The 26,017-nt window shown below is 47.1% G+C and overlaps 1 protein-coding gene across 1 annotated transcript; it reads right to left on the bottom strand.

The window, feature by feature from the left end:
* Positions 1-4,980: 4,980 nt before the first annotated feature.
* On the bottom strand, positions 4,981-17,682 carry DAO (D-amino acid oxidase). The gene is made up of 9 exons (XM_070385586.1): positions 17,489-17,682; positions 15,386-15,500; positions 14,305-14,381; positions 13,187-13,252; positions 11,495-11,549; positions 9,910-10,014; positions 8,922-9,004; positions 6,288-6,386; positions 4,981-5,117 (listed from the first exon to the last, which is right to left on the bottom strand). The coding sequence occupies exons 1-8, from the start codon at positions 17,680-17,682 to the stop codon at positions 6,326-6,328; spliced, it is 756 nt and encodes a 251-aa protein (XP_070241687.1). The 3' UTR covers positions 4,981-5,117; positions 6,288-6,325.
* Between the last annotated feature and the right edge of the window lie 8,335 nt (positions 17,683-26,017).

The raw sequence follows: 26,017 nt of genomic DNA, 5'->3' as shown, positions 1-26,017 counted from the left end.
ATGGACATTGAAAGGGTTGAAGTTTGTCTGTTTGTCATAATGTCCTAGGGATGGTTCAACTTAACGATCTTGCCAGCTTTGTCCATTCAGGGTAAGTTTGATGCTTTTGTATGCTTTAATATGATGATCTTTCCAACAAGGGGGAAAAGGTGCACAGTTGGCTGCTGACTTTGAGTCTGTTTGGAAGCAACACTCTCTGCTCATGGTGTAGAGATCACAGTGGTCAGCTTCTTCAGGCCCAGGCTCTAGATCAAATGCAAATGATCCCATGTCCCTGGATGTACGGTCTGCAGCACCCCCGAGGCCCAGGCAGACAGGGGGCAGTTTGGCAGAGCTTCCTCTCTCTCTCACCCACATTTCTTTGGACCATGAGTGGCTAAAGCTCTAGTTATTTCTGGTCTGCTGAGCTCTCCTGGGTAACAAAGAACCTTTGCTTGTCTTTTTTGCCTTCCAGCTGAGCAGACACTGCCAGATGAGAAAGTCCACTCTCTTCACCCTCAAATAACCTGGAGTAACTGGGGACTATAGTGTGGAAGGAGAACTTGGTGGGCGTAGATGTATTCCAGGGGCTGGAGTAATGAAGCTGGTAATTGTGGGTTTTCTTGAGAAAATGAAAGGTGAACACTCTTGGTTTTCTAAATTGCATGCCCTTTTATAAAATCGATCTTATTGAATGAAATAAGAGCTGCCCCAAACATTGTGCAAGCCTCTGAAACACATGAGACCTTTAGCTGAAAACCTTTGTGTCTAATTTTGAACCATCCAAATGCTTCCCTTTCCATTAATGGAAATGTCATCTGTCTCTCTCAGTGTTAGGAAAGACTAGAAAATGGTAAAGAATGTTCAATGTAGCCAGGATTACATGGTTTCTTTCTTTCCCTTACTTCAAGTATGCTCAGGAATACATACATAAGATGTGTTGGCAGTGAGAAAAAAAGAGTATCTTAGAGATGGACTTTGAATATGGATATGTATTATTTTTAAACAATGGTAAGCAACGGAGAAGGCAATGGCACCCCACTCCAGTACTCTTGCCTGGAAACTCCCATGGACAGAGGAGCCTGGAAGGCCGCAGTCCATGGGGTCACTGAGGGTCGGACATGACTGAGCAACTTCACTTTCACTTTTCACTTTCATGCATTGGAGAAGAAAATGGCAACTCACTCCAGTGTTCTTGCCTGGAGAATCTCAGGGACGGGGGAGCCTGGTGGGCTGCCATCCATTGGGTCACACAGAGTCGGACACAACTGAAGCGACTTAGCAGCAGCAAGCAACATAGAGCCTTGAAAGATGATATCAGAAGTCTTCCTTGGTTATGACAATAAACATCAAAGAACTAGAATAACCTTGAGCTGTCAGTAACAGCAAAACCAACCAATAGTAGTTTAACCCTTTAGAATATTAATTGTTCATTTAACAACAAGCCCAGAGTCAGACAGTTCCAGGGAAGGTTCCGTAGCTCAACAATGTCATCAAGGACCCAGCTTTTTTTTTTTTTGTTTTCCCTCCCAACCTTCTTCTGCATGTCAGCCATTGACCCAAAGTGTGAAACCTCATGGTGGCAAAATGGTTGCCAATGTGCCAGGCATCAAGTTTTTTTTTCAAAAGAGGTAGAATGGGGAAGGAGCAGTCACAACAGGTTTTCTTTCTAAAGAGTCTGTTGTTTTGGCTGGAAAGAGAAGTCCTACAGATTTACTATTGCTTTGCATTAGTCAGACCTGGGTCACATGCCAATCCCAGCATGAGCTCTCCCCTAGTTGGGGAAGGAAGGGCCTACCTCCCACTGGATCAAGGGATACCCAGAGACTCTTGAACACAAAATTGAGATTCTGTTAGTACAGAGAAGGAAGGCAGTGATGGTGGGATGGGAGATAGCCAAGAGAAACCTTGACATAGAGTTCTCATGAAGGCTGTTACAGTTGCAAGGAACAGAACAACTTTAACTAAAACTTTAAAATAAGACTGGGAACAGTAGTTAATTTCCTGGGGAATATAAATATGGGAAACAGAAGTGTAAGGAACAACAGGAAGAGAGGAAGATTGTGGCAGAGTACAGGACATGAGCCCTGTCCAAAGGCAGTGGCTGCTACTCAGCTCCAGCTGATATTGTTGTATCATGAGGTCACCTGATTTTCAAGACAAGAATCTGGATTCTTATGTGAAATCTCCAAAATATTGAATGCTAGATCAAAAAAAAATTTTTTTTAACTTTAGTGTGTTGGATTGTTAAAAAATTTTAAATGTGTGAATCTAATAAAATTCATCTGTAGGCCAGGTATGGTTGATGGGCGACCCATTTGCAGCCTTGGAAAGTTCTCTGAAATAAATGGAACTGCAAAATAGCCACTGGGCTGGAGGCAGCCCTCTCCAAATCTGAGGCCCTGGTTTCTGTCCCTCTCTGCAGACTGGCTTCCTTCTGCCCCCTTGTGGCTGCTGCATGTACCTAACCTTGCATATGGCTTCCACTCACCAGGGTTCAGCTCTGCAAACATAGCTGACTCAGCTGATCAGTGTCCCACTTTCAAAATCTCAAGAGAGGAAGTTGATGGGTCCAGTTCAGCATTGGTCCAATTGCTTGGGTCAGGGAGGGGTGGGCTCAAGAGGTACAAACATGGCAGCTTTGGTCACGACATTACCGGTATGCCTGGAACCCGTAGCAACGCATAGGTAAACTCTCAGGTCTGTTCATTGTAACTGTTACGGCTTATGTCGTGGCATATGGAATATCCACCATATATTGGTATGATATTCAGCACTGAGGATTCAGAAAAGAATTAAGACATGATCCTTCATGAACTCATAGTGTAGTGTGGAGAAAACACTACACAGTGGGACACAGAGCCATATGGGCATTAATGGAGGAATGCAGAGTGCTATGGGAGGCACACAGGAGGCCCAATCCCAAAGCTCTAGAACATTCTGAAGTCCCTTCTGGCTCCTCATGATTACAGTCCAGATTCCATGATTACAGTCAGACTTAGTCACTGTTGGTACTTTACTGTATTCTGATTCCTTGACATTTGAACATCTAGATACATCACATATAATCATTCTCCATTAATCAAGAATATTTGATGATGAACCACTTCAAATATTCCTGTCCCCACATGCCAGAAAACAGAGCACTTCCTGAATTAAACAATTTGACTTGCAATAGCATCAAAAAGGATGAAACAGAATAAATTTAACAAGAGTCCAAGACATTTACAAACTATAAAACAATCCTGAAATAAATCAAAGATCTAAAAAATAGAGACATTCCATGACCATGAATCTGAAGATTTAAAACTGTTAAGGTGTCCATATCAGAACTCCTAAAATTGACCTCATAAATTTAACAAAATCCCTATCAAAAATCTCAGCTGGGATTTTAAAACTTACTACAAAGCTACAAGTAATGAAGATGGCATGGTTCTAGCATGGGTGTGGAACAGGCGTTACATGTTGTTCAGTGTCTCACCTCTTTGGCCTCCTCCTGCCATGAAATCTGTTACAGCGCTCCCTCAAGTGCCTTCTGTGGCCTTACTGCACCAAGGTTGGGACATCCTCACTCGCTCAGAGCTGCATCACATTAACCCTTACTCAGGACTCCCCACACTCAGGCTTTCCACACCCTCTCCCTCACTAGCAGCCTCCACAACCTTCCTCACTCAGAGCCTCCTCCCTAGAGCTTCTACTCCCTAACATAGAGCTCCCTCCTCAGAGCTACCTCACACCCTGCCATACTCAAAGATGCCTCACGCCTACCACACTCAGAGCTCCCGCACTCAGCACTTCTACCCTCCAACACTCAGAGCTTCCTGAGTGTTGGGAAACTGGGAAACACTCCCACTTTCACTCTCCCTCTTCATGCAGCGCTTCCTCACACCGTCCCTCCCTCAGCCATCCTCATACCTTCCTCACTCAGTGTTTCTTCATACCCTCCTCACTCACTGCTTCCTTAACCCTCCTCACTCAGAGCCTCCTCACTCAGAGCTTCCTCACTCAGGGCTTCCTCAGACCCTCCCTCACACAGCATTTTTTCACAAGCTCCCTCCCTCAGCGCTTCCTCACATCCTTCCTTACTCAGCATTTCTTCACATTTTCCCTGACTCAGAGCTTCCTCACCCTCCCTCACTCGGCACTTCCTCAACCCTCCTCACTGAGCACTTCCTCACACCCTCCCTCACACTGAACTTCCTCATACCCTCCTCACTCAGAGCTTCCTCACACCCTCCATCACACTGAACTTCCTCATACCCTCCTCACTCAGAGCTTCCTCACACCCTCCCTCACACTGAACTTCCTCATACCCTCCTCACTCAGAGCTTCCTCACTCAGCTTCCTCACTCAGAGCTTCCTCACACCCTCCTCACTAAGAGCTTCCTCACATCCTCCTCACTCAGAGCTTCCTCACACCCTCCCTTACACTGAACTTCCTCATACCCTCCTCACTCGGAGCTTCCTCACTCAGAGCTTCCTCACTCAAAGCTTCCTCAACCCATCTCACTCAGCTTCCTCATACCCTCCTCACTCAGAGCTTCCTCACTCATACCCTCCTCACTCAGAGCTTCCTCACACCCTCTTCACTCAGAGCTTCCTCACTCAAAGCTTCCTCAACCCTCCTCACTCAGAGCTGTCTCACCACTTGGATTTTCTGAGCGTTCCTTCCTCTGCGAATGCGTTGGGTAACAGTTCTGGCTGTACTTCTTAATGTCTGCTGTCCTGCTCCAGACAGGTGACCCACCTATGTTAATAGATTCTGCTACCCACCTTAGGAGGAAAAAGGAAGCAATGACACCATATAAGTGGACTCAAGAGAGATACCTCGGCCACCGGAAGAGCCATACTCACTTCTTGGAATTGACCTTGTGGTTTCCTCTCACCTTGTGCTTCTTGCAGAAAGAAGTCAGGGGTGGGGTGGACTGGGGCAAGTGATAGAGCACAGTTTTTAGTGACTGAGAGGAGCAGGGAGCTATTGAGGCGAGGCGGTGGTCACTGGCATCTTAGAGGTGGGATGGTGGTATCCTGAGCAAATTCCTTTCTTCCAGAATTTTCCCAAAGAGCTTGGCCACCTCTTGGGCACAGCCCCAGTGGATGGTGAGCCCGAAGCCTCCATGGCCATAGTTGTGGATGACCTGGGAGAGGCAAGAGAGAAGTTCTGGGCTGCCCTGGAAGATTCAGGAGCTTCCTGAAGAATCCTGGGCCAAGCCTGATGGTATCAGAACTTCTCTTGGTACCATGGTGGGATGGCAGACCCCAGGAAGAGCAGTAAGGGGTGGGTGTTTGGGGAACTGGAGTTCAACATTCTAGACTTTTCTACTTAGGAAGTGGACCTGCTTTGAGCACTCAGCACAGAAAAAGTTGAATCATCTAGAACTTGATCAGAGATTTCCTTCACCCCCACATCAAATTATTTGAAGTTCTCTATATCACTTTCCTCATTCCCATACTGCTCCTGACAGCTGAACCTCCTGTATTAATAAGTAGATTCTCCTACCCACCTTGGGAGGAAAGAAAAGCAGGGGTACCGTACAGGTGAACTCAGGAGAGGTTAGACCCCAGAGGCCTTTTTCAAAGCTGAAACTGTTAACAAGGAGTTACATTCTATATGTGACTCTTCCCCCAACTCCCCTACCGCACCCCTGCACAGACAACTTCTCTTACAGATGGACACACAATTCTCTGCACACATATATACACAAAACTGTTCTACACACACACACACACCATATGGCCGGGATAAAGGAGGAAGGGTGACCCAGATTTCTTCAACCCCAGACAATTCTCACTTTTTTGGTAAGCCCAGTTCCCACCCCATGAGAGAGGAGATGAGGGGGGCCCTAAAGAGATGATGGGCAACCCAATATGGACATCTGAGAAATGGCACTGGACTCAAATTCAGACTACTTCCCAGCCTTGCCCTCACCACTGGTCTGACGGAGGCCAGTGAATTCCAGGTCTGGGAACCCCAGTTTGCCATCTGAAGCATGGGGACAACCGTCCGTGTCCCAAAGAGCTGTAGGGGAGATTCAATTGGGTCGTTCTTGTCGTGGACACAAAGTAGATGCTCAATAAACGCCCCCTTTTCCTTCCACTTCACACAGACTTTAACAGGTGGGAGCACTGCCCTCTGTATGACCTTGGGCATGTCCTCTACCATCGCTGGGCCTCAGTTCCCCATTTATAGAGGAGGGGCTATTAGCCATTATGGCCCCTGCCTGAAGTCAGTATGACTAGTCCTCAGAATGCCAGTGCATTCTTAGGTGTCAGGAGAGAGTATTGCTTTCCTTGCCAAGAAAACATACCTCTGTGTTTGATGATCCAAAGCGAAGCTGTTCTCTTTCTAGTCGAACCTGGGGGCGTACTGGCCGGAAGCCAGACCATTCACCGATAATTTTTGCATCCTGGAAAAAAAAGCATTGGTAATTCAACTCTGGATTTTTTTTTTCCCCTGTTGCCATTTGTAGGTGGTCGAGACAGCTTTGGAACCTCACCACCACCACCAGTCATGGTTTTTTATTAGCCACCATCACCACCAGCCACCACCATAGCATGGTGTCATCCCCATCATTATCACCACGTTCAGATTTGTTTTTCTTTTGGCCAGGCCATACTTCATGCAGGATCCTAGTCCCCTGACTAGGGACAGAACCCACACACCTGCAGTGGAAGTGTGGAGTCCCAGGCACCAGACTGCCGGGGGAGTCCCATGTGCTTTCCTCTCTGCCAGCACCAACCACTCCATCCCCACCCTCACCGCCGTCACCACTGTCACCACCGGCAGACAAATGTGAAAACAGATTTCTGCAACAAGTACATCTGCTCCATGCGAAGACAGCCTACGGTGTCTGGGGGGTGGGATGTCACCTCAAGAGAGAGCTACTCTTAGCCATGACTGGACGGGTTTCATTGGCCCACAGCAGGACTTCCATTGTCAGTCCCTTCTTGGAATTCTTTTGCTCAATTGTCCCAGTCACAGTATCTTCCCCCCCTCAAGTTTCCTTATGATCATCAAGCTGCTAGATCCTGGTCTAGAGCAAGAATCTCTCCCCACCTTACCTTCAGTGTGGGCTCCAGTCTGCAGCAGCCTTCCCAAATGGTGTTGTGGTCTGGGATATTATTTGTCTCACTCCAGTTCCCCAGCTGGAAGATGCCGCCAAGGGTTATTGCCTGGAGCCTGGATAAAGTGAACAAGGTCAAAGATGAAGGAAAAACGAAGCCTTTGAGATAAGGGGGGAGGAGTCATTGCCATGCTCACCCTTATTCCCGTGTTTACCTAGATCAACATTATAATCCCACAGATATTGAAAACAAACTTATGGTTACCAAAGGGGAAATGGAGGGGAAGGCATAAATCAGGAGCTTGGAATGAACACACATACACACACTATAAGATAGATAACCAAGAAGGCCCTATTGTGTAGCACTGGCAACTCTACTCAATATTCTGTGTTAAAATAAATGAGGAAAGAGCCTAAAAAAGAATGAATATATGTGTAAGTATAACTGAATCGCTTTGCTGTACCCCTGAAACTAACACAATATTGTAAATCAACTAGACTCAATAAAACTAAAATATTAAATATAAAAAACTCAAAAAACCCCAAACATTATCATCCCTACTAATAACACCAACATCACTACAATTGCCATTGGCATCACCGTCAACTGCCACCACCTCCACCCTCACCATTAGCATCACTGTCTTTATTGTCATCCCTTCTAATGCACAGCATGATAATGATAGTCAACAATACTGTATTATATCCTTGAGTGTTGCTAAGAGAGTAGATCTTAAATGTTCTCACCAAGACCTACATACATATGTATGTATCTGCTTACATACACAAAACTATAATTATGTGATGTGATGAATGTGTCAACTAACCTTATTGTGGTAATCATTTCACGGTACATACATAGATCGCATCATCATGTTGTACATCTTAAACATACACAATGTTATATGTCAATGACATCTCAGCAATATTGGGGAAAATACTGTCTTCTCCATCAACAACATCATCTTCGCTACTGCCTTCCTTGCTACCATTAACATGTCATCACCATCAACTCCTTTCACCATCTCTGCCACCACCATTAGCATTGCATGAACACTATCATCTCTGCCACACCACTAAAATTGCCATTGAGGCAGTCAGCACCTGGGATCTTTGACTGTTGTGGCATGCGGAATGTTGTTCCCCAACCAGGGATCAAAGTCCACCCCCTTGCATTGGGAGCACAGAATCTTAGCCACTGGACCACCAGGGAAGTCCCTGCAACACTATTAAAAGTCAACATGAATAGTGTCATCTACATCAGCACCAACTACCACCCCCAATTCCCACTCACTACCATCCATCATCCACACTGGTCTCCTCATCTGTAACATGACCTTGATGCTGGGAAAGATTGAAGGCAGGAGGAAAAGGGGACGACAGAGGATGAGATGGTTGGATGGCATCACCGACTCAATGGATGTGAGTTTGAGCAAGCTCCAGGAGTTGGTGATGGACAGGGAAGCCTGGCGTGCTGCAGTCTGTGAGGTCGCAAAGAGTCGGATACGACTGAGCAACTGAACTGGACTGATCCCCGCTCCCACCATTCCTCCATCGACAATGCTATCATCATCAGCCCCACCACCACTCCCTTTATGGCCATTCACAACGCTGCTCGTGTCACTGCCATCCGCATCCGCTACCTTTGTCTCCAGTCTCATAGCTACTGTCGTCCCAAATCAGGTTCAAGATAGAGCCCAGGTAAGGCTGAGTCCTGCCTTCTCAGGGATTGAATTTTTGCTCAGCCTCACTTAAAAACATTGGAGGGAAAAAAACCTGAAAAGATTAAGCAAGAGCCCTGGGGCAAGGAGCAAGGGCATAAAAAGAGCAGGAAGGTACTCTCCCTCCTTCACCCTACAATGTCAGATTTTTTTTTACCCTGGGATGATGTATGGAGACTTGTAGATGCCTCTCTCAGGGTCATGGGTGATAACGAAGTGTTTCAACCATGGCGCATCCACCTGTTGATTGAGGACAGAGAAGTCTCATCAGGAGAGTCAGATCAGTGGGCTCCCTTCCCCTGGTCCCTTTATGACCACATGTCCTGGCAGGAGTGGCCCAGTCAGCCCTTGGCCCTCCCATGACCCTCTGTCCCAAGTCTGCACTTGACTGCTTACTTTTGCAGGAAGAGCTGTCCTAATGGAGAGTCACCCCTGGTCCCCAAAGCATCACACGTTCTCATCCACAGAGAAGCCCAACACACATGTGTAAATGCACACACATGTTCGCTCACCTTGGGAACGCACGTACCTATGAATCGCACTCGTGTATGCTCACATGGGCACGCATAAGCACACATACTCACAAATAGGCATGCCTCACACATAGACAGATGTACACAGTGAGAGGTGGGGTGGAACAATGCTTACACACTCAGGCGCCTGGGTTCTAATACCAGTTCCACTAATTACTATGATATGTATGGACTTGTACGTGTTACTTAATCCCTCCATGCCTCAGTTTTCCCATCTGTAAGATGGTAATGGTGATGTGATAGTACCCATCTCAAAAGGTTCCTGTGAGGGTCAAATTAATTAACACGATGAAGTGCTTGGGTCTGTGTTTGGCATTTAGCAGACATTTCATAAACATACGCTCTTTTTATTTTGATACTGGTGTATGCCGCTCCCATATACGAACAAACACACACAAATACATGCTTTACTGTTAAGAACTCTGCCAAAAAAAAGAGTATGTTTGGGAGGGTTGTGTTCTTGGTTCTTGTTTCTTTAACATGCAAATTCCCTGAAGACTGGGTGGGGGTTCCTCTCTCAGAAGTTCCAGATTCAGCCTCTATCTTTACAAATGAAAAAAGCAGGCAGAACCAATCTATCAGCAATAGCTTATCCCTCACCTTCAGACTTACCTTAATGATCTGCCCTCGGCCTGGCTGCAGCAGGGGATCTGGTTGCAGCGCCCCAGCCCACACCCCAGTGCAGTTGATAATCACATCGGCGCCTTCTCTTACCACCTGGTAGCAATCAACAGGGCAGGTGGGTTGAAAGGGGTTGAGGACCCTAGGATCCCTTGGCTTCTTCCACCCTGCAGCTCCCTGCTCCCTGTGGAACAGCTAGGGAGTGGGGCTCAATGAGGAATCCATGGACCTGCCTCCAATACTGCCCTGCCATTTACCTACTGTGTGACCTCAGAAATGCCCCATCCCCTCCACAAGGTTCAGCTTCCTTAGCTATTAACTGGGGCTGGTACTATCTGTTCATAGGCTGCTGGTTCCAGTGTGATATAAATGCTGTAATGTGTTTGGAAAGGAGTACTACAGAAGGGGGAAACCTTCTTGGAACCTTCCAGAAGAAGTCAGAAAGGATGCAGAGATAGTTTTCGCCCTCCTTCTGCCTCCTTTTTATTTCATTCTCTTGCCTCCTTCTCTGCCAAGACATCTGCAGAAGGCACGTTGGAAGCCCTAGCTCCATGCATTTGTATTCGATGCTCCATAACTCAAAGATGTAGCATCATGGGTACCCAAACTCCCAGCCCAGCCCCAGTGACTCTCCTTATAGGTCACTCCTGAAACACACTGGTATTGTTCACAAGCTAGTATTTGCCACACTGGACTCTGAGCCCCTTGGGAATGAGAGCTGTGTCTAATTCAAGTATGCATTCCAAGTGCCCATCAGGGCTTGACCTAGAGCAGATGCTCTTTTATTTTAGTAGTTACCAAGGGGGCTTCCTTGGTTGCTCAGTGGTAAAGAATCCACCTGCCAAAGCAGGAGATGTGGATTCAATCCCTGGGTTGGAAAGATCCCCTCGACCCAGGTTGCAACACCCTCCTCCAGGGGATTCCCTGGAGGAGGAAAGGGCAACCCACTCCAGTATTCTTGACTGGAAAATCCCATGGACAGAGGAGCCTGGTGGGCTACAGTCCATGGGATCGCAAAGAGTTGTGGACACGACTAAGTATGCACGCATGCAAGTACCAAGAGTCTCCCATGTGCTAAGCACTTTTCTGGGTGCTGGGACCGAGTGATACAGCAAAGCTCCTGGTACATAGCCAGGGCCTGCTAATGGTGCATGCTACTATCATTATTACGGATGGTGGTGTCACTCTGGACCTAAGTCACTTTGTTTTGTATCAGCATCACCCCAGATGTTCATAAGAAGCAGCCAAACATCTAGATCTTGAGGAGCGGGCTGTGGCTGATAGCAAGAAGAGGCAGCCAGCTCTCTGGCCCTAAAATCCACTGAGGCCCAGACACAGATTAGCCCCTAATGGCCACCATGGCCACCATGGTTCTACTGTTCCTTTGCTTCTGCCACCCACATCAAGGCAGAATGCCTGAGTCCTTCTGGGATTAAAAATAGGCCTAAAGTCTGGGACAGGCCTCACAGGAACCCTGGGAGCCTGAGAAGGCCTTCCCCAACCCTGTAACAGGAAGCAAAGGCCTCCCTTCTTTTCCTCTCTCCCACACCCAGCCCCTTCCAGCCCTTCAGCTCACCTCCTCAAAAGACTCCACCTTCCGCAGGAAGAATTTCACTCCTCTCTCAGTTAACCTGGGATGATCAAACACATCCAAAAGTCAAGCATTCAGTTCTCTGAGGACGGCGGGGGCAGGGGGCGGATATTTCCCAAAGAACCCTTTGAGGATGTTAGTCCTACAAGATGCTCCTTGAGAATATGACTATATAGTCCAGTCGGTTCATTAGCACCTTGGTGGACCAGCAGCCTCTGAAATGTCCCTTGGGAAACCTGAGACAGTCCATGCCCCTCGTTGAGCAGATGGAGATGGGAGAAGGGCCTTGTTGAAGGTCGTAGCATGAGTCAGTGATGGGATTGGGACCGAAACCCAATTGAAACCGAAACTCTTACTACCCGAGATGCTGCTCTGTATTATCAAAGGGGATGAGATGCGGAGTGGAGGACAGGCAGCGTTGGATCAATACCGCATGCTCCTTTGTCAGCAGCAGAGCGTGAGGAAGGAGGTGGGCTGGGGACACCCACCTCTCCCCTTAAATTTCACAGAGGAAAAAAATGTATGTCACTATTAGGAATATAGTAGAAACATTAGGAGAATAGGAAGTAAAACACTGTACAAGCTGAAGCACAATCTCATAATTACTTTACCCTCATAGTTTCCTCAAGATATCAGTAGAAAAACTGGGGACACTCTTCCCTGGAAAGGCTGGACAGGAGCCATGAGTGTCCTAAGGTTAGGAGATGTAACCATGTTTTGATACAATGATTTCCAAACCTAGCTGATGATTACAGTCACTCAGAGGACTTTTTAAAATATAAATTTCTGAGCCCCACCCCAGAGAATCTGATCAGTAGCTATAAAGTGGGGCCCCGAAATTTATATTTTTAAAACCTTCCCAAGTCATTTGAGGAAAGTCACCATCCATTCCAGATTTTTAAATATTAATAAGATAATAACATACAGGAAATTTATGGAATCTTCCTTAATATGAATGTTGGTGAATATAGATACAGATATACCTCTCAAGCTAATGTTTACTAATTGAGAATACTACAGGATTCTTATCAACAAAAGGAGCAAGACAGGGACATCCACTATCATCTGCATTCATTAGTGTTGTTCTGGAGGTACTGGCCAGAGCAGTCAGACAAAAAACAAATGTGAGGTATAAAAATAAAAGCCAACTTATGCTCGATGATGGTGTCTATATATCTGGAAAAACTTAGGAGAATATATTTAAAACTATTACACTAACATCACAGATTTTGGTGAGGCTGACGATAAATATCACATGTAAAAAGCTTCTCAAGTGGTTTCAACCAGGTGTGGAAAGCACTGTCCTACTGCACAGAGGTGGTCAGGACCAAGGATAGCTCCCACCAAACCTAAAGGTTTTCATCAACATTTAGGGCTTACCAGGTGGCGCAGGGGTAAAGAAACTGCCTGCAAGAGACACAGGAGATACGGGTTCAATCCCTGGGTTGGAAAGATCCCCTGGAGAAGGAAATGGCAATCTGCTCCAGTATTCTTGCCTGGGAAATCTCATGGACAGAGGAGCCTGGCAGGCTATACACTCCACGAGGTCGCAAAGAGTCAGACATGACTGAGTGACTGAGCATGCACGCAGTACAAAGATAAACCCCATGAACTGTCATTCACTACAACCCTGGTTCCTGGGAGCTGCTTTCTTCAAAATAAAGCTGCAAATCTCACCTTTCAGTCAGCCACTGCAGATACTTCGTCCCCTCCAGAATCAGGCTTGTGTTGAACCAGCCATAGCTAGAGTCACAGGCAGCAAAATGTGGGAAGAGAGGATTGGAATCAGAGCTGTATTTGAAGGCTATCAAATAGGGGTGGCTGTCACATTCTCTGGGCCCATAAAAGGGTGGAGTGGGGACAATCAGGTGACATTCAAGGGGAAAGCGATTTTCAGCTCAAAGCAAGGAAATATTTTCTATAAAAGCTCTCCTTGACATTGGGGCGTGCAAGTGGAAATGGATGTGAATCTGTAGAGAAGATTCAGACATGGAGCGAGGTGAGGAGAGGATCATAGAAGCATCAGGCTGTAGAGAAAAGAATAGAGGGGTTTGGACAGGGTTGGAATCCTATTGTGGTCACTTTGCTGTGTGACCTGGGGAAGTGACTTGGTCTTTCTGAAGCTCAGTTTCCTCATCTACAAAACAGGATAGTGGTATGGAACTTCCAGGGGCTTCCCTGGTGGCTGGGTGGTAAAGAATCCACCTGCCAATGCAGGAGATGTGGGTTCAATCCCTGAGTCAGGAAGATCCCCTAGAGAGGGAAATGGCAACCCACTCCAGTATTCTTGACTGGAAAATCTCATGGACAGTGGAGCCTGGGAGGCTACAGTCCATGGGATCGTAAAAGAGTCAGACAAGACTTAGCAACAACAAATGGAACTTCTGGGCTTGAGATCTGTATCCATATTCCCTACCTCCATAGTCTAAGGCACAGTTTGGAGAGGTGGGTTTCCAGAAGGAGTTGGACAGAACACTGAGAGATCAGAGTCCCAGGGGCTCTAGGCCTGGGATGGAACAGGAAATTTGGGCTTCCCTGGTAGATCAGTCAGTAAAGAATCTGCCTCCAATGCAGGAAACCAGAGTTGGATCCCTGGGTTGGAAAGATCCCCTGGAGAAGGGAATGGCAACTCATTCCGTATTCTTGCCTGGAAAATCTCATGGACAGAGGAGCCTGTAGGACTTCAGTCCATGAGGTCACAAGGGTCAGACACAGCTTAGCAATTAAACCATATTCCCTATAAGTCTATCTGAATTGTGTGGCCTCAGCTCCTTCACCCATGACAATAATCTTACCTGTAATCAGGAAACATGTCCAGCTCTCTGAGAGTCAGCTTCCGAAATCCCAGAACTATATCCTTCCAGTAAGGGTCCTTTAGAGGAAGAAGAGAAGGCGGCACAGAGATGGATGAACATCAACAAGAGTGATAATAACAAAGACTTACGTAATGTTTACCATGTGTAAGGCACTGTGCCAAGCATTTTACTCATACCAATCCATTCAATCTTCACAACAACCCATTGAGGTAGATGCTATTTTTAGTCCCATTTTACAGATGGGCCCATTGAGGCTCAGAGAATTTAAATAAGTTGTCTGTGGTCACCCAGCTAATAAACAGTGGCACTGAGATTTGAACCCACACAGTGGGGCTTCATAGTCCATGTTCTTAACCATGGTGCTACGTGAGGGTAAGAATAAGGCTGAGGGTGAATGATATGGTAGGGTCATAAATAGGGGAGGAAAAAAGGGGCGACAGTGAAGGTCACCAAGGGATGAGAGTGGGAAGTTGCAGAGGGAAGGGTCGGACAACCCAGTAGGGAGAGATTTTGGCCTCACCACTGACCACCTTGAATTCTCTGAGACTCAGTTTTCTTGTCTGTATAATGGAGTTAATAGTCACTCTCTCTCTTTTTTTTAATAATCACTCTTAGAAGGCAGTTTAATAATAAAATGGAAAACAAAAATAATTTTTAAAGCAAAAATAGAACTTTTTTAAACTTTAGTTATTTCTTTCTCCTTTTTTTCAAGACTTTTTTTTTTAATGTGAACCGTTTGTTTTTTCAAGTCTTTATTGAATTTGTTACAATATTGCTTCTCTTTTATGTTGTAGTTTTTTGGCTAGGAGGCATGTGGTATCTTAGCTTCCCAACCAGGGATCAAACCCACACCTCCTGCTTTGGGAGGTGAAGTCTTAACCGCTGGATCACCAGGGAAGTCCCACAAAGATAGAACTTAAAGCAAACCTGTTTTGAAGGCAGGAGTCTGCCTAAGGGCCTTGAAGGACCTCCCCCTCCTCCCACCCTGCCTGGGCACGCCTTGATCTGTGATCAAGGCTCTGCTCTCTGTACGGTTCATGGCCAAAGACGTCTCACTCACCGGAACAGCTTCACGGAAGAGGTTGTAGCCTGAGACCGGGGCCAGGCCCATGTTTGCAGCATTGGGAGAACCGATGAGGCTCAGGAGATAGTTGAAGGTCTGCTGGTTCCAGTGCCTGAAAGGATCCCCCAGAGTCTTGGTCACCTAATGCCCTGAGCTGGACAAGAGAGCTCCCAGGGTCGGCTTGCACAGGATCGTGCTCAGGCTGGTAGGGTGTGTCCAAATCCAGAAATTCACCCCATTCACTCTGCAGTGACTCAAGTGCTAGTCACCCCCCATAACCTTTTTCATATTTCGACATTAACAGAGAAGAGGAGGGACAAAGGATTCTCCACCACCACAGAGAACAGGCTTGTGGTTGTCAAGGGAGAGGGGCTGGGGGAGGGGCAGAGTGGGAGGCTGGGGGTGGCAAATGTAAGCTATTATATGTAGAGTGGATAAACAGCAAAGTCCTACTGTATGGCATGGGGAACTACAATATACTCATATGCGCGTGCTAAGTCACTTCAGTTGTGTCCTACTTTTTGCAACGCTATGGACCATAGCCTGCCAGACCCCTCTGTCCGTGGGATTCTCCAGGCAAGAATACTGGAGTGGGTTGTCATGCTTTCCTCCAGGAGGTCTTCCTGACCTGGGGATCGAACCCGCATCTCTTATGTCATCTGCATTGGCAGGCAGGTTCTTTACCGTGAGCACCACACCCACTATACTCAGTATCCTATGATAAGCCATAATGGAAAGGAATACTTTCAAAAAGAATGTATATAGATTATATAAATACATAACTGAATCACTTTGCTGTACAGCAGAAATTAAAACAATATTGTAATCAACTATACTTCAATTAAAATTTTTTTTAAAAAATGCTCCAATTTTCAGGGCAGAAATGGAGAAACGGACATAGAAAACAGACTGAAGGACACAGCGGAAGGTGAGCAGGGAGACAGTGAGATGTATGGAGAGAGTAACATGGAAATTTAAGTACCACATGTAAAATAGACAGCCAGTGGGAATTTACTGTGTGACTCAGCGAACTCAAACACAGGCCCTGTGACAATCTAGAAGGGGGAGATGGATACGGAGATGGAAGGGAGGTTCAGGAGGCAGGGGACACAGGTGTACCTATGGCTGATTCTTGTTGATGTATGACAGAAAAACTGCAAAATTCTGTAAAGCAAATATCCTTTAATTAAAAAAATTAAGTGGCAAAAAAAAGCAAAAAAGAATGTTCCATCACAACTACGAATATTTGGAGCCCACTTCCAGCTTGGGATCATGTAGCTGCCAGTTTAAATGAAAGCTTTGACTGCTTTAGGGACTGTGAGTCCCGTGGTTCAGGCTCTCTCTCTGGGAATTCTCCACCCACTTCACCCCCCATAAACGCCCAGACATCGCTCACCGCTTCCAAACGCTTTATCTTTCTCCTGGGCACACAGCTCGACCACGTTTCCTAGACTCCCTTGCAGTTAGGGGTGGCTGCAGCCATGTGGCCGCATTCTGGCCAATGGACTCTAAAGACTCCTCCCTGGTGGCCCTCATGCTCTCTCCTTCCGCAGTCATTCACTGGCTCCTGGCAACATTGAAAGCCACGAGCAGGATGACAGAGCCATGAGATGGAAGGAGGTCAGGCCCCTGAATTGCCACCCACTGATCAGGAATATTGGTTTCATAATTTATGGGCATGAAGATGAAACTTCTAATCGAGCCAATATTCATTTGAGGGTTCCTGTGTTGAAGCAGTCGGCAGTTTCTAAACTGAAACAATGACCTCTGCCACTTCTTTGCTAAACTTGAACATCAGTCCACCCACTTAGACGTCTTCCTGATAGCCGGATGCACTGGGCACTGACTGCCACCCAGTTTAAGGAAGAGATGGAGACAAAACCTTCATCTGTCTGACACACATGGCCTCTTGGCCTTTCGGCCACGGTCAAGTGTAGCATCTGTCTGGCACACAGCAAGGACTTAATGTGTGCTAGTATTGTCTTTACAGCACGTCAGGACAAAGCCTCAAGGAAGAGTCATTCTTGGGGACAGGAACCCTGAGAAGGGACATCCTCTCTGCAGGCTCTGCCCCGACCACCCGCTAGGACCCTCACTCACGCCTCCTGTGGGTTGCTGGGCTCCGAGAGGTAGGGCTGCCAGAGGCCGGCAGCCACGTCGGTGGTGGTGAGTGGGGTGAAGCGGTCTGCATAGACCATCACATCCAGCGACTTCAGGACCGAGCGATAGCGCTCATGGATGCAGAGGGCGGTGGACAGCCCGATGACGCCCGCTCCGATCACGACCACGCGCATCGTGCCAGCCTGCGGGAAGGAAGGGTTGAGGTGGGCCACCCTCACCGTCACCTTCATCGTTATCAACACCATCCACTGATGGCTTAGAAGATGCCTGACACTGCCCAGCCCTTTTTATACTTGAGCCTTGTGTTGACCCTTACCCAGGGGAAAACTGAGGCCCAGAGAGGCAAAGCCACTTGCCTGAGGCCACACAGCCAGTAAATGATGCAGCTTTCTCTGGGGAGCCTCCTCGAGTATCCTGTCCCCAGGCTGGGAGAATAAAAAGTACACAGCAGAGTGCCTAGCCCAGCTGTTGGCTAGGTAGTCTAGTGGTTAGGATAGTGTGTGTGTGTGTTTAGTCTATAAATCGTGTCTGACTCTTTGCAACCCCGTGAACTGTAGCCCTCAAGGCTCCTCTGTCCGTGGAATTCTCCAGGCAAGAATACTGGAGTGGGTAGCCATTCACTTCTCCGGGGGCAGCGGGGATCTTCCAACCTTGGAATTGAACCGTGGGCCTCGCACACTGCAGGCTGATTCTTTACCATCTGAGTTACCAGGAAAGTCCAGTGGTTAGGACAATGGGCTTCGAATCTCAGGTCTCAGCTCTGCTGTCTGCTGGCCATGACCTTGGGTAAGATGCCTCTCAAGACTCAAATTCTTTCTCTGGAGAAATGAGAAAACTAATTCATGCCTCAGAGAGTAGATGGAAGTTTTCACAAGGCAGCAGATGTAAAAAGCTTAACACAGTGTCCAGGGCAAAAGAAGCGATTTCCTGACATTTCTGGAGCACCTACTGTGGGCCAGCCCTGTGCTAAACACTTCTTGTGCGTCACTGCACCTAAATCTCCCACATTAAGAGTTAGGGGCTGGTGTATTGATCCCATTCTACAGATAAGGAAACAAAGACTCAGAGAGGTGGAGTATCTTACAGAAGGTCACACAGCCAGTAAATGGTGCTGCCAGGACTTCATTTTAATTCAAGTAAACTCGATACACATTTACTGCACACCTACTGTGTGCCAGGCTGGCAGCTGTGAGTATCTGGGATGCATTTTTTGGCCTCAGAACTCAGACCTTCAGAGTGCATCACCTCCAGGCCTCCCTGGGGATACTGGGCTGCTGGGTGTCCTCAGAAATTTAGAAGACCTAGCAGCTTTTGACCTTGAAGCTGCTTGGTCCGTGCACAGCAGGGAAATATTTTGCCGGCTCCTGCTAAGGCAGAACAAGGGGACTTTTTGTGCCCAGAAGGGCCAAATTCAACTTTCCCTCCTCTTTGCTCACAACTCTCCTCCCACGGACCTTGCCTCCTGGCAACTGCGGCCCGTGGCCCTGAACGGCAGGACATTCTCAATATGGCCTAGTTTTATAAAGGAGAAAATGGCTCCAGCCCACAAGAACTGGACTCTGCTGGGGTTTCCGCAGCCAAGTTGGAGATAAAACCAAAAAACGGAAAAGCATTGTCCTCTGGGTGATTCTCCTTCCAGCCGCGAGCCTGGTTTTGGTGGCAGGGGGACCTGCTCAGGGACCCCCTCACTGTCTCCTCCACCCCTTGCCTCAGGAGATCCAATCTCTTCAGCTGTGAAATAGGGTTAACCCCCATCTCCCGGGTCAGCCTGAAGATTGAATAACTAGCCTGGTGAAAGTTCCTGGTATGGGACCTGGCCTCAATCTGCAGTGACCTCTTTCTGTCCCCCAGCACCTTGAGAATAACAAGAGAAAGAACACTGGGTCTGGAGGAAAAGACAGCAAGGGGAGTCAGATCCGGCTTCACTGCTGGCTTGCTGTGTGACCTTGGCCAAGTTACTTCCCCTCTCTGGGCTCTCTGTCTCTACATAGGCTCTGGAGATTTGACCACTTTCGTACCTTGACAATAAGAAGCCTGGAATAGAGGCTTTTCCTGTATTTTCCAAAATTCCCTGTAATGAGGGAGGTGTTGTGGTGTGGAGGGGTGCCAGTGACAGCCCAGGCTGGGGGTTGGGCAGCCTGGCACACACCTTCTGTGTGACCCTGGATAAGTCACTTCACTTGACTGAGTGAGAGATCTCTGGGCAGGGAGAAAGGGACTTCAGACCAAAGCAGTCACGTGGCATGTCTCCAGTAATAAGGCTGCTCAGGGATGGCAAAGCCTCTGGTTGGAATTGAAGGCAGGTGCCCAAGAGAAGAACATGAGGCAGGACCCAGAGCAAGTTCTAAAACCTACTGGCCATTGCAAAGAGAGACAGGTAATAGCATGGAGCTCAGTTTCTCCAGTGTCTAAAATCTTAAAGATAAGCATGATAGCATCATGCAGAAGAAGAAACTAAGGCTCACAGAAGAGGGTCCATTCAGCCAAACTCACACATTTGTGATAAAAAGATTTGTAGAGTTTTGGAGTTAAAAAGTCTCTGTGAAAGGAAAAACCTGGCAATGCGGAGAAACAGTAGCAGCTGCGAGCTTTTCAACTCTTAGTATGTGTTACTCATTGTGCTAAGAACTTGACATGCATTATCTCCTTTAATCTTCTAACAACCCTCAGGGTTGTCATCATGCCCATTTTACAGATGAGGCTACTGAGGTTCAGGCACCTGCTGGTAAGAAGCAGAGCTCAGGCTGACCTGACTCACAGGGCTATGTGTTAATCCCACGATTTAAAAAACATGAAATCAAGCAGGTGAAGAATAACAGCCAAAGCTTCTGGTTTTTTTTTTTCTGCATAAAAAAAAACCAAACATGAAATTCAATGAGTGTAGGAATTTTTAGTGTGTTGGTGGTAGGCACAGAAAATGTGTCCTAAATCAATTATCTCAATCGAATAAATGAGTCAGATTTGATACTAGTTGCAGCAACTGAGTGTTTCTGCATGTATTAAAGTGGAACGTAAATGGATAAGGTCCTTATCAGAATCGGCAGTCAGACTGTAGGATCTAACAGAGCCAGCCTTGGGTGAAACCATTTATGCATGTGGGTAATTAGGTCCTTGACTCGGTTTGCACACAGCTCTGTTATCCTTCAACCATTTTCTTATTGTTACTGATGTTTCTATTAGTGTTGCTGTTTTCTGCTTTATGCTGTTAGTTTAACCAAACATGTTTGGAGTGTACATTCAGCAAGACACAAACAGCTGGGGTTATTACATTTGTGTGTGTGTGTGTGTGTATAATTATAATGTCTACCTATCCGTGGAGCATGAAGGGAATTCTGGCTGTATGCCACTTGCCAGACACACACAGAAGCAGTACAGACATCCTCTTACTTTATCCTTGCAACTGCTCTGAGAGGTTCTACAGACTGGGGACTGAGGTTCAGAGAGAGGAAGTCACTCCCCTAAAGTCACATAGCCAGTGTGGCACAGAGTTTAGATCTGGACCCAGTTCTGTCTGAGCTTCCTGGGCTGCACCATAGATCTCTTAGGCAGCCATTAAGAAATTGGCATATGACAGTGTGTTTACTTTCCAGTCTTCTAATAGTTTACTTATAACCTCCCTTGTCCCTAAAACAGACCTTGAAGCAGCTCATGCCTTTGATGGCTACATGTGTAAAAAACAGGAAAGACTTGTTTTGTTTTTAAATCAAGTCACAGGTGAGTTATCTGAATAAATATAATTAGCTCCCTATGGCTACCTCTTATAAAGTTTCAGAGTTTATTTTTAAAATGAAACATATACTATCAATGCTGGATAACCAGGCCACCGCTCCCAGCCTCCCAAATAATAATTAACCTTTTATTGAGTACTTGCTTCGTGCCGAGTTCTGTGCTAAGCCCTCTGTAGTTATCATCACCTCTTTTAATATCCAGGTTAACCCTGGAAGAGGTGAGTTATGATCCCTATGTTCTAGATGAGGACACTGAGGCTTGGAGAGGTGCAGGCACTTACCTGTGGTCCCTGCAAGGTTGTCCCCTGCGTCGGGCTCTAGCGTGGACCTTCTCTGCCGACACCGGAGGGACGCTCAGATCTTTTGTGCCCCGACCCCTGCCCCCAGTCACCTGGCGTGCCAAATCTCTGCAGCAAAGAGGCAGCTGCTGTGGGCCCAGGGTCCTATCTTCTGAAGGGAGGCTCCCGATTCTGGGGCATCCTGTCCTCGGCCCGGACTGGAGCTCAGGGTCAAAGTCTGAAGGGACGGACAGGGCACGAGGGGTGGGGCTGGGCACCCGCCGCAGCTCGCAGGGGCTGAATCCCGGCCAGGTTGGGAGACCTCACCTCCCCTTGCTCCGGTCCCTGAGAAGTTGCCTGACTTTTCTGGCTGACCCCAAGTCCCCGTGGACAGGCCTCGGAGAGGAAGGGAGGAAGAAGGGGGGTTCTTGGAGGGCTGATGGGCACAAGGAGATCTGTCTCCTGGGCCAGCTGGAGACGATCCTCTTTCTTCCCTCTTCCTGTTGCCACCCTGGGGGAGGGGACGGCGGCTTGCTGAACCACTGTGCATCTGGCCTGAGGGGGTGGGGGAGTGGTCAGGCTGGCGGCCCCTGAGGGGAGGTCAGAGGTACAGGACAAGAGCTCCTGGGGCCAGCCAGCCAGCCTAATGCACTCTGGGATGCTGGGTGGATGAGACTCAGGGCCAAAAGATGGGTAGGTCTTTGCTCCTCTATCCCAGACACAGGTGTGGCTGGACGCCAGGTCCCTCCTCTGCCAGAAATGGACCTGGAGCAGTGATTATTAGAGCCCCGAGAGCATCAGGCACCTCATTGTATGGATGGAGAGACTGAGGCCCAGGGACAGGGACCAACCAGCCCTAGATGAGTCATCCTTTGGGTTGGCTTTGAAAGTCCAACCTCTAACCCCCTACCTTCAGCACCCTCAAATAACAAACAATGTGCAGATGACATAAGAAAATGCCTGCAAAAGACTAGTGCATTCTATTTTTCTTGAATAATAAAGAAGATGGGGTGAACTCTGCCGTTTACTTATATGATTCCATTTTATTTGAATTTTTAAAACAAATGTCATGGGTCACATTTATTTATTTATGGCTGCACTGGGTCTTTGTTGCTTCGCACAGGCTTTCTCTAGTCACAGTGAATGGGAGCTACTCTCTAATTGTGGTGCGCAGGCTTCTCATTGCGGTGGCTGGTCTTCTTGCAGAGCACAGGTTCTAGGCCTTAATTGCCCCAAGGAATGTGGAATCCTCCTGGACCAGGGATTGAACCCACGTCCCCTGCACTGGCAGGTGGATTCTTAACCACTGGGAAGTCCCATGTATCACTATTATATCTCACAACCTTAGGAAATTGCTTGTGCCTCTAATTCATTGTGGGAACACTTAAAAGTTAGCAAAAGTCAGCTAGATATCTTTGTGCCCTCCCCATTCCAACAATGATTTGGGTTTTGTGAATTTCAATGTGCCAGTTCTAAATATTTTGCCTAGATTATCTCATTTAATCTCGTAGCAACCCTAATAGTAGGTTAGGGTTGGGTTAGGGTTAGGGTAAGTAGGGTCATGATCAACTTTCTCTTCATAGTTGAAATTCAAAAACTTGCTCCCAGTATCCACTATAGCTAAACATATGTCTATCTTAAAACCCAGCAACCCTCCTTTTATGTACATATCCAAGAGAAATGAAGACAAACTCCACCCAAAAGGCCTGTACAAGAACATCCAGAGCCCCAAAGCAGAAACAACCAAAACGCCTATCAGCTAGAGAATGGGTAAACAAACTGTGACGTTTTCAGACAATGCACACCATGGAATATTACACAGCAATGAGGAAATGCAATGCTGCCACACACAACAGCTGGGTGAATCTCATAGTCAATTTGTTAGTGGAAGAGGGAGGGAAGGGCCCACACAACGCAGAACAGGTGAAAGTAGTAGGTGGCGATTGAGGGTGTGGGAAACACGATTACTTCTGGGGCACAAGGAATTCTTCTTGGGATGCTAGAAGCATGTCCCTTTCTGGGTGGTGGTTGTGGGAGTGTGTCATATTCATTGGAAGGACTGATGCTGAAGCTCCAATACTTTGGCCACCTGATGCGAAGAGCTGACTCATTGAAAAAGACCCTGATGCTGGGAAAGAGTGAAGGCTGGAGAAGGGGGCGACAGAGGATGAGATGGTTGGATGGCATCACCGACTCGATCGACATGAGTTTGAGCAAGCTCCAGGAATTGGTGATGGACAGGGAGGCATGGTGTGCTGCAGTCCATGTGGTCGCAAAGAGTCGGACATGACTGAGCGACTGAACAACAATAATGCATACGGGAAAAGCCATCAAGCTGCACATTTAAGATTAAGATGAAAGGACTTGACATGGAAAAGAAAGTGGTGGGGAGAGAGGGAATAAAAAGAAAGAAGGGAAGGAAGGAAAAAGGAGCAAGTATGAGAAAGGAAGGAGTGAGGGAGGGAGAAAGAGAAAAGAGAGAACTTGCCCATAGTAACACAGCCTACAAGCAGAGGCTCAAATTTGAACCCAGCCTAGTGTTCGCAGATCCAACAAATAAAAATAAGTGTTACAGTTTTTTTTATAATTTTTCTAGTAGGACTTTCCTGGTGGCTTAGACGGTAAAGGGTCTGCCTGCAATGCGGGAGACCCAGGTTCAATCCCTAGGTTGGGAAGATCCCCTGGAGAAGGAAATGGCAACCCACTCCAGTACTCTTGCCCGGAAAATTCCATGGACTGAGGAGCCTGCTAGGCTACAGTTCATGGGGTTGCAAAGAGTTGGACACAACTGAGCGACTTCGCTTTCTTTCTTTACTGTCTGTACCAGAAAATCTGCCATCGGGGGAAAAAAAAAAACAGGACACCCTGTGTTATGTCCAGTGACTCTCACCCAGGCAGTCTGTATCCAGAGCTGGAACATGCAGCCACCACCCTGGAGAGTTTTACTGAGAGTTGAGAAAGGCACTAGGCACCCAGGGCTCCCCCCGCTCCCACCCCCCTGGCATGGGAGGCTGGCCATGTCTTCAGAGTCCTGGGCTGTGGGCAAAAAGAAAATTCAGTATTTACTATATCCCCCAGAAAGGATGTGAGATTTTTGTCTTTATCAGAAGGGGGTATGAGTTCTGTTTTTTTAAAAAAGAAAAAAAGTGTTGAAAGACACTGAGCTGGTTGAATCTGCCCATTTTATGGTTGGGTAAACTGAGGCCAGAGAGCAGGAGGGATGTGCCCTTCTTCCTGCAGGGGTATAGGGCTTACTTGGTCTGCTGATCACAAGGACATTGAGAAACTACTCTGAAGTCCAAAGTTCACTGATCATACTGATAGGAGACTCCAGGAGGCCCCCAAAGGACCTTTGGAAGCAATTTCTGTCTATATGGTTGGAGCTGTTGAAGATTCTTCTGACCCATTGGCTGGCTGATAACAACATGGACTTCTAGCAGCTCTGAAATATACTCAGGCCAGGGCAAAAGGATCCTTGGCCAGGAGAGTTCTCTGCAGGAGGTTGAACTCTGTGGGCAAGGTGAATTTACAGAATAACCAGTTAACCTCACACACCCACACACACTCTCTCAGATGAAATTAGTTTTATTAGAACTTTTCTAAGTATTAGCATCATCATAACCCTTATAAATGTGTATAACGCTGATGGTAGAGAGAAGAAAGTACTAGTTACTCCCCACCACTAATCCCCCCACCAAGAATACGGGCCATTAACATTTTGCGTGAATGTCCCCAAATGTTAAAACAACATTTTAACATTATGTTAAAACATTATGAGGCTTTTTTTACTCCCATTCTGTTATCAATATGGCATATCTTGAACACCCTTCCATAGGACTGTAGACCAGGAGAATCCGTTTCAGGCAGGTTGCCATTGTATGTAGATACAACAATTTTTTTCATGGAGTTTGGTCTTAGTGTTTATTTGTTTGTTTGTTTGTTTATTTGGCTGTATCAGGTCTTAGTTGTGGCATATGGGATCTAGCTCCTGGACCACGGATCGACCCCGGAGCCCCCTTCATGGGGAGTGCGGAGTCTTAGCCACTGGACCACCAGGAATGCCAGGATGTAAAAATTTGTCTGTCGTACAAAGCTTGATAATCTCTTGAATCCATCCATGTTGCTGCCCCCAAAAGCTTTAACAGCTCTTGTATGACAACAGACAAACTGGGGGAAATCGCTGAGTGACTCCTCTGCTCAAATGTCACCCTGGCCAGAGGTTTCCCTGACCACTTAAACAGCCGCCTCCGTCACCATGTCCCCAAGACTGCTCTGTTTCTCTCTCCAGCCCTTTCTTTCTTATAAGGTTTTTTTTTGATGTGGACAATTTTTAAAGTCTTTATAGAACTTGTTACAGTATTACTTCTGTTTTATGTTTTGCTTTTTGGCAGTGAGACATGTGGGATCTTAATTCCCCGCCCAGGGATTGAACCCACATCCCCTGCATCGTAAGATGACGTCTTAACTACTGGACCACCAGGGAAGTCCTTCTCTCAAACTCT

Source organism: Bos mutus, chromosome 17 (assembly GCF_027580195.1).
Source record: "Bos mutus isolate GX-2022 chromosome 17, NWIPB_WYAK_1.1, whole genome shotgun sequence".
Taxonomy (NCBI): domain Eukaryota; kingdom Metazoa; phylum Chordata; class Mammalia; order Artiodactyla; family Bovidae; genus Bos; species Bos mutus.
This window is presented reverse-complemented; position numbering and strand designations above follow the sequence as displayed.